This window comes from Ranitomeya imitator, chromosome 1, assembly GCF_032444005.1.
Source record: "Ranitomeya imitator isolate aRanImi1 chromosome 1, aRanImi1.pri, whole genome shotgun sequence".
NCBI lineage: Eukaryota > Metazoa > Chordata > Amphibia > Anura > Dendrobatidae > Ranitomeya > Ranitomeya imitator.
Genome location: NC_091282.1, coordinates 1,206,012,033 through 1,206,032,736, shown reverse-complemented (window position 1 = coordinate 1,206,032,736; position 20,704 = coordinate 1,206,012,033). Strand labels below are relative to the sequence as shown.

General features: G+C 43.9%; 1 protein-coding gene across 1 annotated transcript in view; it reads left to right on the top strand.

Annotated features, from left to right (window-relative positions):
* POLR1A (RNA polymerase I subunit A) overlaps positions 1-19,428 on the top strand; it is a 106,532-nt gene extending 87,104 nt beyond the window's left edge. The window contains exons 27-34 of the mRNA XM_069744923.1: positions 6,315-6,472; positions 7,851-7,977; positions 11,627-11,731; positions 11,824-12,114; positions 14,293-14,493; positions 14,994-15,111; positions 15,571-15,735; positions 19,028-19,428. Of these exons, the coding sequence (XP_069601024.1) occupies positions 6,315-6,472; positions 7,851-7,977; positions 11,627-11,731; positions 11,824-12,114; positions 14,293-14,493; positions 14,994-15,111; positions 15,571-15,735; positions 19,028-19,128 (1,266 nt within the window). The 3' untranslated portion in view covers positions 19,129-19,428. The remainder of the gene's footprint in view (positions 1-6,314; positions 6,473-7,850; positions 7,978-11,626; positions 11,732-11,823; positions 12,115-14,292; positions 14,494-14,993; positions 15,112-15,570; positions 15,736-19,027) is intronic.
* Positions 19,429-20,704: the final 1,276 nt, after the last annotated feature.

Below are 20,704 nucleotides of genomic sequence, written 5' to 3'. Positions count from 1 at the left end.
TTACAGGCCTCAGAAAATGGAGACGCAATCAATTTTATCAAATTTTTTAATGTTTTTCACCACTGAATTAAAAAAAAAAAAAAAGGGAGGAAAAAATGAAAAAGGAAAAAAAAAAAAAAAAGAAATTGGTCGCTGCTGGTAGGCGCTAAAATAAACATATAAGATTGGTATCGCCATAAACAAACTGACCTGGAAAATTATAATGTCGGGTCATTTTTACTCCTTAGTTATTTATACCCATTCAAGCATTTTTTTTTATACTTGTGTCCCAGATGTGAATGGCATTAGTGGTCCTGCCCCTTTAATATGGCGGCATTATGGTGTCGTCATCGTCCTGGCGCTTCTACTTATTTGTTTTGTGATCATTATCTCACTTGCTTATTATTTTCCTGATTGCAGTAATTCCATCTCCTGTTAGAGGGAAAGAAGCATTTATTGCTCATGTAATCCATATAAATGAATGGAGGAGCGCACTTAAAGGCATCTCGACCTAGTGCCACCACTATCTGTTAGAAGTAAAAGCTGGGTTTGCTCTCAAAAGTATTTTAAAAGCTATGTTCACATTCACAAAGATTTGTTGTATTTTTTAATAATTTTCTAAGCTGCTTTACTGTTTTCATTGCAATTTGTCTGCCATTTTACAGCTGCAGAGAGTCTGTAAATGCTTTATTTAGCGAATAAATTAAATATTACTTATCCTTTTCTTCTCCCACCTTCCATCTCTCGAAGTTAGAGAGAGCAGCAGATCCCTGCTGTTTTTTTTTTTTTTTCAAAAGGAGAAAGCATGTGCAGTCTCGGGGTGGGCAGAGAAAATGGGCTACAGAAAAGGAGTGAAGCACATTGAGAGAAAATCAGTACAGGATAGAAGCTGTGCTGATGCATGAAAACAGCATAACCCTGGATACATGCAGACCTTAGATCAAGCCTATTTTACAGGGAGAGACACTCCCACAAGAAACGTGGGTCAGACTGGAATGAATGAAGTATGCAGACTAAAACTTAACTAAATGCAACAACTAAGGATGTGTAAAAATTGTAAAAAAAAAAATTTGTTTCATGTCAAAAGTGGCTGCCACTTTTAAGCCCTCCCCATTTTTAAATTTTGCACTTTTGTTTTTTCCTCCCCTTCTTCAAAGAACCATAATATTTTTATTTTATTTTATTTTTTTTGTTGAGGGCTCGATTTTTGCGAGAGGAGTTGTCGTTTTGAATACTGTTCAATGTATTCCAAATCCTCAACTGCAAAAATAGATTATCGGAGTACATCGCGCTCAGGGATCAATATACTTGTCCTCCAATAACACCTGAAATGCGTTTTGCTCTCTTCTCGCCCTCTCCCCCAGTTTTCCTTAGGAAATCAGAACTCTAATAAAAAACTGTGGTTTCTGAGTAATGCGAGCAATAAACAGATAACGAGTTGATAGAGGCGTCATCTATGAGATGAGGGCAAATATATCACTGTTCCACAGTGCAAGTTCCATATTTTTTGGACAATAAATCGACGATGGAAGGAAGATATAAAATAAAAAAGATGCAGACTAATTAGGACTGTTTCGGTGGGGAGTTCTTTTTTTTTTTTTTTTTCTTTCTCCCCCTTACCACCTTCAAATATTATACAGCAAACATTTTTATGGACACTTTGGGAAAACCATAAAGATCGTAAGAGAGATTTTGCCTATAGCTCCGATGCCATATAAGCCTATGAGCAGCAATTACTGTGATCTGTAAAGTGGAAATGACATCTTTACAAGCTCCACCAGCTTTTAAGAAATAAATGAAATCAAGTTCCGAGTGTTTATGGACTGTCGTGGAATTGGTGGAAGGTTGTCAACAGAATAAGTGTTTGAAAGGCTAAGCTAATGTCCTCTTCCTTGGTGGTCTGGGAGAGATGGTCCTCTTCCTTGGTGGTCTGGGAGAGCTGGTATTTAATTCCCTTTGGTCTAGGGTGAGTTTGGCAACCTACGGCACGGGAGCCATATTCTCTTGGCAGCACAATCCCCCCAACAAATGTGCTGGTAAACGTGGGATCAGCTATTAAGTTTCCTTTTAACCTACTTTTTTGTATGTAAACATTCCCAGATCGTTTAACCATTCTTCGTAGGACATACTGTGCAGTCCGCTCACCATCCTGATAGGTCTTCTCTGAACTTGATCCAGTTTTTCAGTGTCTTTTTGTAAAATGTGATGTCTAGAACTGGACCCGGTATTCCAGATGAGGCCTGACCAAGGAGGAGTTGAGGGGGATAATTAATTTACATGAACTAGACTCTATGCTTCTTCTTCTTCTTTTTTTTGCTGATGCATCACACTGTGTCTTTTGAACTCCAAATTTAATAAGATTTCTATTACGAGTGCTCTGGAAATCAATACAGCACAGCCTTGTGTGGTGTACTCAGGACTTCAGGCTTGTTAGTGTTGAGGGAGGATCTAAATTGATCCTTCACGGTTGACTCAGTAATTTCCAAATTAATCTGCAGGGCATTGCCGGAACCTGAAAATGACCAGACGGAGACGAGTGTCTCTGTATGGGGGATCGAGCAGATCTCTGGCCCCCGTTTATTGTGTATCACTTTTTATAATCATAGAAATTATACTTCAACCAATCAGCATAAGAACACGCTCACTGTTCTTAACCTATAAGAATGCAGGAACAGTCTGTACGTCAAAGTCTCGTAGAACAATACACCCTCAGTCTCATGTCCTGTACAGATTGCAACAACCAAGGTCTCATAACAACTGTGAACTTTAGCCTAGTAACAAAATTTATCTTTAAAACAGCAAAATGGAGTCGAAAAGCACAAAATGGAGAATCTTTCTTAATTTGTTCCTTCACATTAGCACATATAGGCACTTTAAATGGGGACACAGATAGAGGAAAATTTCCCTCTGAACTATGAGCCAATAGGAACTTTAGGGGTGTGAATGAAAATGTGAAACTTCCCCTCCCATCACACTTGATCACTATGACATAGGGGTTACAAGATTCAGAGTCTGGAATAGAAGGATACACCTATTTAGGCCTGCTTATTACTACGTTATGTACAGCTTTTGCATCGTTGGCCAGGCTGTCATGGTGCACCTGAAGTGACTGAGGAAAGTTTAATCCTGTTCTAGGTGCTTAACCAAAAAGTATCTCAGATGGAGACCTGTTGCATAATTAGCATATTTCCAAGAGGAGCATTGCAGCTTTGTCTCCTCATCTCGGCATGCTTAGCATGTCAATGTCCACAAGGAGAAACGATACTTCTTGGATATCTACCTTATTGAGAAAAGAGCTAAAAGCAAGCATTCAGTCCCTTACTTGCTGGTTTCCTTCTTTTCCTTCTGTATTTTTAACTTGAAAATCCCACTCAGCCTTTCCACCTTCCAAATACTTTGTGGATGGTTATGGGTGTCGAAAGCCTGATAATTCCCAGAGACACAAAATCTCCCTCATGACCACTCCTGTAAAATGTGAACGCGTATCACTTTCAATCACTTCCAGGACCCCACATCTACATACCACCTCCCTCATAAGTTGTTGAGCAGTAGCGTTGTAGTATTCTGTACCAAATATGCCTCAGGCCAACCGAGAAAGAGATCAACATAAACGAGCACGAAGTCATATCCCCCTTCTCGAGGTAGCTGTATATAGTCAATCTGCAATCTCTAACGGTAGAGCGGATGAGGGGTGCGTTTCTGCAGGGTTTTTACAGTTTTTCCTATGTTGTGTTGTTCACACGTCAAACAAGACTTGGGTGTTTCTGGCCACCTTGTTAATATACCCTGACCCCACCCATACCATGTCCACCAAATCACATGCATAAGTCCATGAATTATCTGGGCCATCACTGAATAGAGAGTCAATACTTACCACCCATGTTCCAAAGACCTACCTCAGTCGTCTGGGCTCCCTGCGTCTCCCACTCCTGCTTCTGTAGAGATTCAAGAATCTCTTGAGTGACCGGTGTCACTGAGGTCATGGTCTACATTGGTACTAGACTCTTGACTCTAGGCCTCTTCACTGCTTCCCTGGTAGATGTGTCTGGATGACCATTTCCTCTGGCTTCGTCAGTGTCTGCTCAGGTTGGAGCTTTATCTTCACCACACCGAGCTTATTCAGTAACAGGAGAGCCTCCACCAGGGCTCTTAAAATCTGCAGCTTTTATCGGTTTCTCATGTGCTATCAGTCAAGATCTACGGTCTACACGTTTGGCCATCTTACTCTTTGCCGCTCTACATGCCTCAGTGAGTGCCTTCGTCGGTGCCAACAGGTTAGAAGGTATTGGTTAGGCTTTTTTTTACCTCATGTTGTCATAACCACAGCATATCCAATGTAGAATCGACCAACATCTTAGTATCTGGATCCATCTACAAAAATCTCAAAATCTGTAAAAATAGGACACGTTTCTCATCTCTCCTCCCTTTTTAAATCCAGTGACAAGAGGGTATGAGAAGGGCACATTGTAATGTGTCTAGGTTGGATTGAAACCACCATAAATATCATGTAAAGTTTAACTTTATCAAGAACCATTTGTGAGGGCTTTTTTGATGCTTAAACCTCCGAAATGTCTCTGACACAAGAGGGTGCACCCACAATGACAAGGTCCAGACTGACTGATTAATAAGCCACAGGTCTCTGCTGTAGACCATGTTTTGGGTTAATTTGAGCTTCTGAATTGTGACCTTCCGTGCATTGTGACAGGCAGGTTCCTAAGAAGACTACCTTCTTCTGAGACAAATGTGGAGAATGTGGAATGTAGTCTCCTCATGGCACTATACGCATTATAGGAGCAATCGGAACATTGGGCTCAGATCTGGGTACCTCACAATTAACACAATTATCTCTCCATCCTGTATTCTGTACTCCACATACAATAAATGTCCACGGTCCTGGTCCATTATAGGGAATAGGTACTTATGGTTCTGACTGTTGTAAGTCCGTCCAGTCCATTGTGAAAACATTCACACAACACTCCAAGTGGTTTTTCCATACTTCTCACTAATTACTTCTTCAGTCAACATTCTTTCACTACTCTGCTTCGACCTTTGTCTTAACCATGCTTGCTCCAATTAACAATACAGACCTGACCCCCCTGGGGGGAGGATCTCCGCGTTTTCAACATTCTCTTACAATCTATTATTGCATTCTTGCCTTCACATTATCTGAACACTCTTCTTTTTGCTGTCTTTCCATTGGGTTTCTGTATCTATTGTAAGGTGGTTACCGGACACAGTGGCTGGGAGATATGTATCACAGAGGTGCATGTCCTCTGTGATATAAGCCTGGGTTAATGCTCTAGTACGCATAATACTAAGAAGGGTTAATCGGCCATGTTATGGCCAGCTGTAATTTGGAGCAGCCGAACAGCTAGGGCGGGACGGTTGCTCTCCAAATCACCACCCCTGGGTGTGGTTCACAGTGTAAAATGGGACCTTTTTTTTTCTGACACATGGTTCTGAGTATGGAGGTTGCAGACATCCTGGATTGTGTGGTTTTGGAAAAGGACGAAGGAGTTGAACTCTAAGCCAAGTTGGCGAATCCGCACTATTGTATGGACTGTTTATTTCATGTTTCACTTTGTGCTGGACAAGGGCTGTATTTGAATTTCCTGTGATGTGTCTTTAAATAGAAACGGTGATACCCCAGGATGCCTTATGCTGCAGCTTTAGAATTCACTTTTACTGGAAGGCCTATTCTCACTTGAGATCCAGATGCTATAATGCGCGTCTGGTCTCTGCTTTCGGCACCAAAATCTGTGAGCGAAATACACACTCTTCTATGCCTTTTGAGCTCCAAATTAATAAGATTTGTTTAGCGAACTCTTGGGAAATCAGATCGCAGTCTTGTATGGTGTATGCAGGATTTCTGGTTTATTAGCACATATAGACGCTTTAAATAGGGTCACAGACAAAGGAAAAGTTCCCTCTGAACTATGAGCCAATTGGAACTTTAGGGGCGTGAATAGAAATGTGAAACTTCCCCGCAGAAATCGTTGCAGGAAAGAAGCTGTGCTGTTACATGGGAGCTAGTTAATACAGCCGCATCCTGGATACAGACATCACATCCAGCATTGATTACGTGTCCATGTATGAAAAGATGGAAATTAGGAACAAGTTGCAAATTTAATTTCATGGTATTTAATATATTGTTAGGGACTTTATAAATGTAATATTTGGGTTGTGAACTTGCACTTTTAATACAGAAATCTCTTCTCCACGTGTATAAAGCTGCCATGTAGTGCAAACCTAGGCAGATATGATCTCGGCCAGACTATTTTTCTCCTTAGCGTGCCCTAGTGGCGGCATTAATGCAGATAATTCTCCTATTCTAGGTCATGCACAAGCTGGATGTAGAAGAAACCTTCCGCATTGAAGACAGATCCCGGAAATTTAACATCTACAAGATCAAATTCCATTTCCTCCCCTACGACCATTACCGGCAGGAGAAATGCCTGAGACCCGAAGGAATTCTGCACTTCATGGAGGGAAAGTGCGTATGTCTGAGGACGGCTGCACCTTGACTTACAGGACCCATTTCCCACATCATTAAGGTCACCTTGACCAACCTGCATTGCAAATGCTGTGTGAACATAGACTTCTGTGTGGCGGGTCGTGTGACCCTAGCAGCTTCCTTTCTCCCAGGCAGAAATTTGTATCACGTCACCTAAGTGCAAAACTACAAGTCATAGCAGTGCAGCTGGAGGCATGCTGGGAGTTGTAGTTTTGCAGCAGCTAGAGAACATTGGAAGAACAGGAGCGATGTGAGCATTGTTTTAATGTCCCTGCTGCAACCACTAGGGGGCATAGCAAAACTATATCTGCAAAACAACCCCTTTAAAAACGCCATTGCATTGCTTCTTTGCTATACTCTGGTATATGGATTAAGTGGATGTGACGGTGTGTGTGTGTGTGTGTGTGTGTGTATGTATATACATGTGTGTGTGTGTGTATGTATATATATGTTTGTATGTGTTCTGTGTATATACATGTGTGTATGTGCTCTATATGTGTGTGTATGTATGTGCTCTGTGTATATACATGTGTGTATGTGCTCCATATGTGTGTATGTATGTGCTCTGTGTATATACATGTGTGTATGTATGTGCTCTGTGTATATACATGTATGTGCACTGTGTATGTATGTGATCTGTGTATATACATGTGTGTATGTGCTCCATATGTGTGTATGTATGTGCTCTGTGTATATACATGTGTGTATGTGCTCTATGTATGTGTATGTATGTTCTCTGTGTATATACATGTATGTGCTCTGTGTATGTGCACTGTGTATGTATGTGCTCTGTGTATATATATGTGTGTATGTGCTCTATATATGTGTATGTATGTTCTCTGTGTATATACATGTATGTGCTCTGTGTATGTGCACTGTGTATGTATGTGCTCTGTGTATATACATGTGTGTATGTGCTCTATGTATGTGTATGTATGTTCTCTGTATATACATGTGTGTATGTATGTGCTCTGTATATGTGTGTATGTATGTGCTCTGTGTATATACATGTATGTATGTGCTCTGTATATGTGTGTATGTATGTTCTCTGTGTATATACATGTGTGTATGTATGTGCTCTGTATATGTGTGTATGTATGTGCTCTGTGTATATACATGTATGTATGTGCTCTGTATATGTCTGTGTGCATGTGCTCTGTTTATACATGTGTATGTGCTATGTATGTATGCTCTGTGTATGTACTGTATATGTATGTGTTTGTGTGTGTGTGCTCTATGTATATACAAACGTGTTGCCTCGGTAGATGGTCCGTTAATAAGCACTACAAGTAATGGGGAGATCTGTAACTTCATTAGTACATGTCGAATCTGACAATTTTATCTTCCGTATTTTCAGGTTTTTCCGATTTATGTTAGAGGCCATTAAAAGAAGAAGCACAAAATTTGCCTCCAATAGGGATGTAACCAGCAGAAAGGCATCTCGGAAAGATATGGATGAAGGTGGGGAGACGGCAGCAACCCAGGTGAGCAGCGGCGTGGACGTGTGTATCTGCAGCAAGAACGCCAAATGATCTGCTTCCCTATCCCAGCACCAGATGGTGGAGCTGTTCAACACATGCGCACAACACGCCAGATCTCATGTCTGTGCATGGGCTGGACGCCATCGGCTCCTGCTCAGTAGAGTACACGACCAGGGAAGCCTTAGGTAAATTACGTGACCGTCACCATCCGGAGAGCAACTGTATCCAGCATTTACACGCTGCGTCTAAGGGAACGGAAACTGAAATGTTGCTGTAAACAAAAAAAAAAAATAGTAGATTTTTGAGGCCACATCAGGTTATGACAGAAATATCACATTTCTTAAAAGCTCCCAGCCCCTAATCCTACCTCCTATATGGAATATGTTTACACACTATTAAAACTTTTTGTGGGGTGGAATGAATAAAAGCAGCAAGTCTATTATTATTATTTATTTATTTTTTTGATGGGGGATAATGGGTTTCAGTTTTGTGGCATTCACTTTGCGTGGGACGTACATGGAAACCATGATACCCCATAGCAGAAGTTCTAATTGGGGCGCCATCCCCCCTAAAAAAAAAAAAAAAAACATACAACAAACAAGCAAAAAAAATAATATTCGTTGGGGTTGCAAAAGAGCATGTCTCACAACTTTGCAGCTCTTACAAAGTCATTTCCCTCAAATTGAAGCCCCTAGATTCCCCTCTCATTGCCCCATGAAAAATTATACAAAAAAAAGGGCCCCCAAAACACCATTTGATACCCCACAGTGAAATCCTCCACACACAGCTTGATGACTCTACTTTTCCCCCCTGACAAAGTATGGTGACCCTCAACACAGTGTGAAGCCCAAACTGTGACCCCAACACTGTCCTCCATACAGCATAATGGCCCCAACACGATCTTCCATACAATATAATGGCCACAATACTACTCTTCATACTGTATGGTGGTCCCACTAGACCTCCAAACAGCATAATGGCCCCCACACATCTGTCCACACAGTGTGATAGAATAGGCCCCAGACAAACCTTCACACGATATAATTGCTTGCATACAGTATAATGGCCCCACTAGCTCTCCAAGCAATATAATGCCCCCCCCCCCAAAGCCCTGCAAACCATTAAATAGACCTCCACATAGCCCTGCAGACCGTATAATGACTTCCATTTAGCCCTGCAAACAATATAAAGGCCCCGACATAGCCGTGCAAAAGGTATAATGGCGCCCACATAGTCCTGCAAATAGTATAATGGCCCCTCACATAGCCCATATGCAGTATAATGCACCCTCACATAGTCTTTCATATAGTATAATGTGCCCCATTTGCCCTCCATATAGTATAATGCGCCCTCATTGCCCTCCATATAGTATAATGCTCCCACATAGTCCTCCATATAGTATAATGCAACCCTATTGCCCTCCATATAGTATAATGCATCTCCATAGACCTCCATATAGTATAATGCAACACCATAGTCCTCCATATAGTATAATGCACCCCCATAGTCCCCCATATAGTATAATGCAACCCCATTGCCCTCCATATAGTATAATGCAACCACATAGTCCTCCATATAGTATAATGCAACCCCATTGCCCTCCATGTAGTATAATGCACCCCCATAGTCCTCCATATAGTATAATGCAACCCCATTGCCCTCTATATAGTATAATGCACCCCCATAGTCCTCCATATAGTATAATGCAACTCCATTGCACTTCATATAGTATAATGTGCCCCCATAGTCCTCCATATATTATAATACACTCCCTATTGCACTTCATATAGTATAATTTGCCCCCTATAGTCCTCCATATAGTATAATGCTCACCCCATAGTCTTCCATATAGTATAATACACCCCCATTACCTTATATAAAGTATAATGTACAGCCCATAGTCCGCCTTATAGTATAATGCGCTCCCATTGCCTTCCATATAGTATAATGCACAGCCATTAGTGCTGCATATAATGTAATGCTCCTCCATTGCCCTTCATATAGTATAACTCGCCTCCATCGCCCTCCGTATAGAATATTGCGATTCCTTTTCAATCCATATAGTATAATGCACTCCCATTTGCAGTTCATATAGTATAATACGCCCCATAATGTTATCATTGATAAAAATAAAAAAAAAACATCTTCTCGGTTCCACTCTGCACCGGTCTCCTCGGCGTGTGGTCTGAAGTGCCAGCGGCCGCCATGCAGTGATGTCGTTGCGTCCACTGTACTAAGACGTCAAATCTCAGATGCTGAGGCAGAATGATGGAGGAGGGAGCTGATGTCTTCTCTCCTGCATCATTGCTTTCAACTGTATGGACATCCACGATGTGACGCACAGTGGCCGCGCAGTCTGCTGCCATTGGCGAGATGCCACAGTCACTGTTGACCACTCAGGGGTATAATGCCGGGATCAGTTATCTCTAATTTTGGCGGTTTCCCGTTGGTGTGTGCTGTGTAGGGCGGGCTCAGTTCCTGTACCACCACTGGGCATTGTATGCTGTGTGTAGGGAAGGGGGCAAAGTGCTGCTAATGATAGTCAGAGTCCGTGCCTGGTAAACAGTGGAGCTGGCTGCCGAGAGTTGGACTCCTATTGATCTGATATTGACGGTACTGGTTGGATACTGGTGAGCCAGGTCAGAGACGGACGGCTGTTACATAAACCTCCACCGCTTATCTCCAGCCTCTTATCTAAAGCTGCCCTGACAGAATACAAAGTACATGTTCACTCTGTGATTTATTCGATGCCAAGTTTGGATCCGGCTGGCGCTCAGTTTATTGACCTCCATCATATAATGAACTGACAGTGCCGATTCATTTTACAATGAATATCCAAATTTTAGCATTATTTTCTATGAATTCCAAAACTTGATGCTGGTTTACTTTTTATTATATCATTATATTGGCCACAAATCCATTTTCTAAGGCAAAACTGCAAATAACCTGCCTAGACATCGATTTAAAACATGCCGCTTGTTTACGGCCACCACTAGAGGGAGCACACTGTTATTGAGTCCAATGTGTAAGCAGTGAGCTCCCTCTAGTGGTGGCTGTAAACATCCTGCATATTATTTTTTTAACCCTTTGCTGACATAAGAGGTTATTTCCTACCCAGTTAAGAGACTGGATGTAATGTGATGTTCGTCGGTGTTACGCTGCCTAATACTCTGAAATGTAAAAGTATTGCGTTATGAGCGATCACGATCAAGCACCCAAGTGGCGGCTAACTGAGCAATGAAAAAAATGTATGTATATGTGTGTGTATGTATGTATGTGTATGTGTGTGTGTGTGTGTGTATATATATATATATATATATATATATATATATATATATATATATAGATAGATAGATAGATAGATAGATAGATAGATAGATAGATAGATATTTAATTTATAAAGTATACAATTCATTTATTTTTAAATATTCTATGGAAAATAATGTGCAAAAATAAACTAATAGATGGAGTGAAAAGAATCCAAAAAAATTCCGTAATTGTTGTCATAAAAAGTGATGAGAAATGAGAGCCATGAAATCCCCAGTTCCCATAGGCGTCTGCAGCCTCGTTGAGGAGACTTATAGTCCATCCTACCTGACCTGACGGGACATCGGATAACGTGTCCTTATGTGGTTTTTTTTTTATGTTTTAGGAGCAAGAAGCTGAGGCTGAAGACCAAGACATTGTGGATGCAGAAGCCGATGAGGGGGACGCCGATGCCACAGACACGAGGCTGAAAAAAAAGCAAGAAGAGGAGGTAAATATACACTTCCGAATGGCGCAGGTTAAGTGGTCCGTAACGTCAGCCATGGTGGTTTATGAGACATTTATGGTAATTTCTCTGGTTAGGTTGATTATGAAAGTGGAGAAGAGGAGGTTGGTGAGAATGAAGAAGATCAGGATGAGGAAAACGTTCCGGAAAAGAAAGATGGCGAAGATGAGGATGATGATGGCAACTCACTGCCCGCAATTGAGGACGATCCCAGTCCTCCTCCACCTTCAAGCTCCGCCAGTAAGAAACGTAACGATGAAAACCTAGCCAAGGAAGTGCTGGAGGAGAACCGGGTAAATGGCGTCCTGAGCCTCGATGCCAACGTAGAAGACTACTCTTATGACTTGGAAAGAAGCTTATGGTGTCAGGTAAGATGTGTCCGGGCTCTTGGGATAATGTGTGTGCGGCCGCTGGGGTTCCTCTAGTGTCAGAAAACTGAGACGTCGTAGTGACATGTCAGAGGCTTTGATCAGTGGGTCAACTTAGCACTTTGCTCCTCTGAGATGCCAGCAGAGAGGCGCATGGACTCGTATGATCACTGTAAGTCCGTGCACCTCTAAAATCACGTCTACGAGGATCTGCTGAGCAGAACCAAACCCAACCGTTTTGGTTTAGTAATCCATTACCGGAGGATTGTGTACTTGAATCCTCACCATCTAAACATTTGACCTGTACCTCCATGTTCACAGAACTTTAGGCAAGTGCCCCATCTCTCTAGGAATTTCATGGACTCGTTTATCTAGAAAGATTTCCTATGGATGTTCCAAAAAGGCAGAAAGTGGAACTTCTGGTACAAAGTAACATCTATGGTACAGAGTAACATCTGTAACATGTTTGGAGATGATGGACATCTCTCGGACCCCCATTTATCTGGAAGACCAATCTTGTTTTTCTTGAACCCAAAATAGTTCCCTGAGCCCGGAGCACGGCCGCTGCTCTCTGTTAACATCGATGGGAGGTAGAAATGGCAGAGAGCGTGTAATGGATGTCACCGTGCGTTTTTTTTTTTTACAAGACCGTAATGGTGATATGTTGTACCCCACCCCGGCTGCAGAATAGGAACCTGCTGAGATCAGCAGGGTGTGTCTAGTTCTGCATTCTCCCATGGTAAGGACATTCCTACACGAACACCGGTGATGTACTGGAGGATGACATGTGGACAGTAGTGATGAGCGAGCGTGCTGGGATAAGGTGTTATCTGAGCATGCTCGGGTGCTAAGAGTGTGATTTTAGCGTGCTCTAATAAGTTTGAGTCCTCGCGGCTGCATGGCTCGAGGCTGTTCGACAGCAGCAACACTTGCAGGGGTTGCTTATTTGTTAGACAATCCCTGCAAGTGTTTGAGCTGTTGAACAGCACCAAGACATGCAGCCGCGAGGACTCGACCATATTATTAGAGCACGCCGAAATCACCCTCTTAGCACCCGAGCATGCTCGCTCATCACTAGTGGGCAGGTCTGCAGGCCATGTTACACTGTGGATGGTCAGGTGAGCATTCGTTGCCCACCATTTGTCAGCACGAAATTGACAGTTCAAGCCATGCATCGGAGGACAGCGCAGTTCAGCGCACCTTCTCATCTACTTGTATTGCATTTATCTCTGCTCTCGTCTGCCTTGATTGACAGTTTCGGCTTTACCAGGGCTGAATGTGGGGTGGTGGGTGGGCTTAGACAAATACAAAACAAGTAAATAGCAAGGTGCACTGAGCATTTTCTGTGTGTCCTCAGGTTTAGGAGCTATCGACTGTTCTTGTTTGCAAGAAGTGACAGTAAACCAGTATATTCCTGACTGGCTTCAGTGTCGCATCCAGCACCCATGGGGTCTATTGCTCACATAAATCGCATCAGACCAGTCTGTGCTAGGGAGGCAGCTCGCTGCAACAGGAACCGTCGTCCTCTACTAATGCGACTGCAAACCAAGATTACCATTGGCTCTATATCTGAGCACAAGTGATTAGGTGGTCCCTAGCAGAAATGTAAAGTAAATGTGGTACAAGGACACATTAAGGGTCAATCCGGCTCTTATAGAGGCTGCCATCCCGTTCTGCTCCTACCTGGAGATAGGGTTCTGCCTTCCTGTTCTCCCCCTACCTGGCAGGAGGGCGCTGCCTTCCTGTTCTCCCCCTACCTGGCAGGAGGGCGCTGCCTTCCTGTTCTCCCCCTACCTGGCAGGAGGGCGCTGCCTTCCTGTTCTCCCCCTACCTGGCAGGAGGGCGCTGCCTTCCTGTTCTCCCCCTACCTGGCGGGAGGGCGCTGCCTTCCTGTTCTTCCCCTACCTGGCGGGAGGGCGCTGCCTTCCTGTTCTCCCCCTACCTGGCGGGAGGACGCTGCTTTCCCGTTCTCCCTCTTCCTGGCCAGAGGGCGCTGCCTTCCTGTTCTCCCCCTTCCTGGCAGGAGGGGGCTACCTTCTCCCTCTTCCTGGCCAGAGGGCGCCTTCTTGTTCTCCAATTTAGTCCTCACATTATTTCCTGCCCTGAGTGTCACCCGCTGCGCTGCGTTACCGTCGTTCCCTCTGTACATTGTGCTCTAACATGCCAACTTCTCTGCAGATCACGTTGAAGCTGCCGCTCATGAAGATTCACTTCGATGTCTCCTCTCTCATTTCATCCCTGGCGAGAAATATGGTTATCCACGAGACCAAAGGAATAACTCGCTGTCTCCTGAACGAAAGCACAAACCAAAGCGGGGAGAAGGAGCAGATGCTGAACACGGAGGGCATCAACCTCCAGGAGATGTTTAAATATTCAGAGGTAAGTTACACGTCCGAGAAGGCGTCCTCTGCTCATGGCAGAGATGTTTCCAGTCTAACTGAGGCCGCTTTCACACGTCCAGATCGGCCTCCAGAAACTTGGCCCAAAAGCAATGCTCCATATACCCTCTGAGGCTATTGAGGTTCAAGTTGGGTTTTTTATGAGCCAGACCCACTTTTAAGGAATCTTCCCATTAAGACAACCCCTCCCTTCTGAATATATCTGCTTTGAGATGACAGACGGATCTGTGTGCTGACCCATCCATTCAAGGAGTAGTTCTTCCAACCTTCATGGTACTGTCTAGCCAGGGCAGTGAGCCATTTTGGAGGATTATAAGAGGAGGGTCTCTGGCAAATCTATGACATCCGCATGGCCCAATAAGGCTTATTGAAATAACCCTTCCACCACTTGTCTGTAACTTACTCTTCTATGACCTGTTTATTCTCTGGGCATCGCATGTCCAAAAATTATCCATCTACTGACTGCTCCCCTCTTCACAGATCCTGAATCTGAGACGCCTATATACGAATGATATCCACGCGATGGCCAACACCTACGGCATAGAGGCTGCAGTGAGGGCGGTGCAGAAGGAAATTAAGGATGTATTTGCTGTATATGGTAAGTACCACCAAATATTAGGTATAAGAGGAGATCGGTTGGGTGTTAGATGTCCCGATCATGTACGACAGCATCTTCCTGTGCCTAATGTCATGAAAATTTAAGCCCCCATGAACCATGAAATTGTACCCATGACACTAGGCATTTTTCACTCTTACCGTTTTGTGTCTGCAGCTCTGATGCAGACCTAAGTATTTCCCTGGTAACAGACTACAAACAGACCCTTGTAGTCTGTCACATTCCATCTGTCCTCTTCCTAGAAACATAAATTTGCAACTTTAGTTAAAAGGGGGAAAAAAAAGGATAGAATCAGGATCTGACTACACAAGTCTTGTTTGTAGTCTGTTACCATGGATACTCATAGTATTGTATAGGCAACGGTGCTTAGGAATTGTATGTAAATCCATGGACTGCTTCTCCAGCACTCATGTTACATACCTATCGCCTTGGTTTCTACAGGTATTGAAGTTGACCCTCGACACCTCTCCCTGGTAGCCGACTACATGTGCTTTGAGGGAACTTATCGGCCCCTTAACCGTTTCGGGATGCTGTCCAGCTCTTCCCCTTTCCAGCAAATGACCTTTGAAACCAGTTACAAGTTCTTGAAGGATGCTACCGTGAGTGGTAAGTTCTCCAGTAGAGGCACAAAGGGGACGTTGTAGGGGATAACCCCCATCTTCCATCCACAGTGCTGGTTATTATCACTTCTGTCCATTTATGGGCCAATTATGTCCTTGTGATATGGACTACAAGTCCCACCATCCAATGATGACTCCGAGAAGTAGCGGAAAGTTACCACCTAATAAAATGAACTCCGTGGAATATGATGAGCTTCCTCAGTCACCGGATTGTAGTAGTCGGGTGTCATATTTGCAGATTTATTTAATGTTTATGGTCCGTGGGTGTGACGGGGAGACTCGAAATGATGGATGGTGTCCTCTGATATTCCGCCTTGCAGGAATGTAGGACAATACCACGTAGCCGTCACACCGCGGGAAGACTTCTCACGGGAAGGATGCAGATCATCTAGGAGGAGGGCAGATGCAGATTTTACTGAAGTAGAGATCTGGTTTTACGAGAAGCCCTTAAAGGGGTTTTCCTTCTTGCTAACTAGATGAGCGGACATGCTCGGATAAGGTGTTATCTGAGCATGCTCGGGTGCTCGAATAATATGTTCTAGTCCCCGCAATATCACAGCATGATCAATGGGGGACCTCTGGAGACCCCTATAAATCCTGAGAACTGCAGCCAGCCCCGGTCACTTGAATTGGGCTGCACTGCTGAGTGACCAAGAGCACTCAGCATTCAGCGCTGCGGACCCTTCATTCTCCGGATCCGTGAAGGTCTCAGTGGTTGAACTTCCATTGGTCGTAGTGATATGAAGTCACTTTGAGTTAGGAAAACTCCCTTTAAAGGGGCAAATGGATGTCCCATGTTATAATTAGTTCATGTCCTTACTTTTTGCTTCCTTTACGTAGCTAACAGTTTTACCAGGTCCTTACATTCAGATACTCTCAGCACTTGGAATCCAGATGTTCATAAGCACAATGGTTCCTTCTAAGGACATGACTTATCTACAGAGGACGTACAGAGTCTGGTCTTTCTCTGATGCAGCACTGCACCGGATATTGCAGCTCAACTACAACTCATGTAAATGCTCGGCATTGTGCTTGGTGATGTAAGGCTGCATGCAGCTGTTCTGCCATGAAGCTTCCAGCGGGGGCGCCATGTTTGTGGTGATGTTATACCAGAGGAGATCTGGACAGTAATGGAATCAGCAGATCCTCGGTGACTTTTCTGCTCCTCAGGACTCCGTGACCCCGCTCTGTAACCTTATGGGGTCTCCACCAGCCGCTGTCACTTGTTAGTAAAGGCAGATGGCATGGACTGACCGCACTCTGTTTCTGGCCCGGTTGCTTGGGGTTTTTTTTTTACCCTTCTCCACCAGTCGTTTCCGTCACAGACGCCTGTGAGTAAAAATGTGATATCCTGATGGTATTTCCTGGGGAAAGCGGCCATTTCCTCTCATCCTTGAATAACGTTCCTAATGCCTCTCCCCCTCATATCCCTGAGTCATCACATGTTACGGGGGTCGGGTCAGCAAGCGGCCGCGCTCCAGCTGCTGTGAATCCCTGTGTTCGCAGATGGAGATGTTCTGTAAAAGGGGCTTAAATATGGCGGCCAATACCACTGGTCGAACGTGGATGGTAACTGAGTAATTTGTGACAGACTCGTTGCTAGGGACATGTCTGACTGTGGTTGTTAGGTAATGCATCCATAGTAACCAGAACAGGTCTAACTGTGGTTGTTAGGTAATACATCCATAACAACCAGGACAGGTCTGACTGTGGTTGTTAGGTAATGCATTCATAGCAACCAGGACAGGTCTGACTGTGGTTGTTAGGTAATGCATTCATAGCAACCAGGACAGGTCTGACTGTTGTTGTTAGGTAATGCATTCATAGCAACCAGGACAGGTCTGACTGTGGTTGTTAGGTAATGCATTCATAGCAACCAGGACAGGTCTGACTGTGGTTGTTAGGTAATGCATTCATAGCAACCAGGACAGGTCTGACTGTTGTTGTTAGGTAATGCATTCATAGCAACCAGGACAGGTCTGACTGTGGTTGTTAGGTAATGCATTCATAGCAACCAGGACAGGTCTGACTGTGGTTGTTAGGTAATGCATTCATAGCAACCAGGACAGGTCTGACTGTTGTTGTTAGGTAATACATCCGTAGCAACCAGGACAGGTCTGACTGTGGTTGTTAGGTAATACATCCATAACAACCAGTACATGTCTGACTGTGGTTGTTAGGTAATGCATCCATAGCAACCAGGACAGGTCTGACTGTGGTTGTTAGGTAATACATCCATAGCAACCAGGACAGGTCTGACTGTGGTTGTTAGGTAATGCATCCATAGCAACCAGGACAGGTCTGACTGTGGTTGTTAGGTAATGCATTCATAGCAACCAGGACAGGTCTGACTGTGGTTGTTAGGTAATACATCCATAGCAACCAGGACAGGTCTGACTGTGGTTGTTAGGTAATATATCCATAGCAACCAGGACAGGTCTGACTGTGGTTGTTAGGTAATGCATCCATAGCAACCAGGACAGGTCTGACTGTTGTTGTTAGGTAATACATCCATAACAACCAGTACATGTCTGACTGTGGTTGTTAGGTAATACATCCATAGCAACCAGGACAGGTCTGACTGTGGTTGTTAGGTAATACATCCATAGCAACCAGGACAGGTCTGACTGTGGTTGTTAGGTAATGCATTCATAGTAACCAGGACAGGTCTGACTGTTGTTGTTAGGTAATGCATCCATAGCAACCAGGACAGGTCTGACTGTTGTTGTTAGGTAATACATCCATAGCAACCAGGACATGTCTGACTTTGGTTGTTAGGTAATACATCCATAACAACCAGGACAGGTCTGACTGTGGTTGTTAGGTAATACATCCATAGCAACCAGGACAGGTCTGACTGTTGTTGTTAGGTAATACATCCATAGAAACCAGTTGCAAATGTGTCTCTTGCAATATCAAGGTGAGTGGTGGTCTTACAAAGGACAGCCAAATCTACAAACCCCTCCTTGTTACCCTCGGTTAAATACCATTTTGGCCTTGAAAGGCAAACTAAGGATGGTGGGCCACTTCTCATGATAGTGCAAGTCACATTTGTAGCCGGTCACTATGGATGTGTTGCCTAACAACCAAACAAGTCCCTAGCAACCAGTCTGTCCTATATTCCTCAGTCTTTGTTTCAAAGCAGAATTGACATTAACTGAGTGCAGAGAGGAAGGTGGGGCTTGTAAATGTGGCAGTCCTGTGTAAGGCCCCTGCACATGATATGGTCTCTTTATATAGTCGCTGCCTCTAATACAAGGATTGTTGTCTTTTACCAGGTGCGAAGGACGATCTCCAGTCACCATCCGCCTGTCTGGTGACCGGGAAAGTCGTAAAAGGAGGCACCGGATTGTTTGACCTTAAACAGCCGATGAAATAAACCTTGAGGACCAAGCGGTGACAGATGGTTGATGTAGCAGACCGCGCCTCATGCAGCGGTGGGCAAGGTGTGCGCAGCCGTCCTGTGGTCCCAGACGGATCTCCAGCAGCTGGATTCACCCGGGACGCTCATCAGCAATCGCAGGAGAAATCATTAACCCGGGCCTTTACAGCAGCTGCCTGGCGCCATCCTCATTAAGACTGTTTAGTTGAGGTTGGAATTGAGAAGCGCCATCCTGTGTAAATGTTTACATATGTAAAATGGAGTATAACTTTGTAATAAAGTATATTGTGCAATTTGTGCTGCAGTGTTTGTGCCCGGGATCATCCACTCCTATGTAAAAGGTGGTGATAAAAGCGTACAATACAGGATGTATCCCACAATAACTCCTGTTATATATACACAGTGACTGCACCAGCAGAATAGTGAGTGCAGCTCTGGAGTATAATACAGGATGTATCCCACAATAACTCCTGTTATATATACACAGTGACCGCACCAGCAGAATAGTGAGTGCAGCTCTGGAGTATAATACAGGATGTAACTCAGGATCAGTAATGTATGTACACAGTGACTCCTCCAGCAGAATAGTGAGTGCAGCTCTGGAGTATAATACAGGATGTAACTCAGGATCAGTAATGTAATATATGTACACAGTGACTGCACCAGCAGAATAGTGAGTGCAGCTCTGGAGTATAATACAGGATGTAACTCAGGATCAGTAATGTAATATATGTACACAGTGACTGCACCAGCAGAATAGTCAGTGCAGCTCTGGGGTATAATACAGGATGTAACTCAGGATCAGTAATGTAATGTATGTACACAGTGACCGCACCAGCAGAATAGTGAGTGCAGCTCTGGAGTATAATACAGGATGTAACTCAGGATCAGTAATGTAATGTATGTACACAGTGACTGCACCAGCAGAATAGTGAGTGCAGCTCTGGAGTATAATACAGGATGTAACTCAGGATCAGTAATGTATGTACACAGTGACTGCACCAGCAGAATAGTGAGTGCAGCTCTGGGGTATAATACAGGATGTAACTCAGGATCAGTAATGTATGTACACAGTGACTGCACCAGCAGAATAGTGAGTGCAGCTCTGGAGTATAATACAGGATGTAACTCAGGATCAGTAATGTATGTACACAGTGACTCCTCCAGCAGAATAGTGAGTGCAGCTCTGGGGTACAATACAGGATGTAACTCAGGATCAGTAATGTATGTACACAGTGACTGCACCAGCAGAATAGTGAGAGCAGCTCTGAGGTATAATACAGGATGTAACTCAGGATCAGTAATGTAATGTATGTACACAGTGACTGCACCAGCAGAATAGTGAGTGCAGCTCTGGGGTATAATACAGGATGTAACTCAGGATCAGTAATGTATGTACACAGTGACTGCACCAGCAGAATAGTGAGTGCAGCTCTGGGGTATAATACAGGATGTAACTCAGGATCAGTAATGTATGTACACAGTGACTGCACCAGCAGAATAGTGAGTGCAGCTCTGGGGTATAATACAGAATGTAACTCAGGATCAGTAATGTAATTTATGTACACAGTGA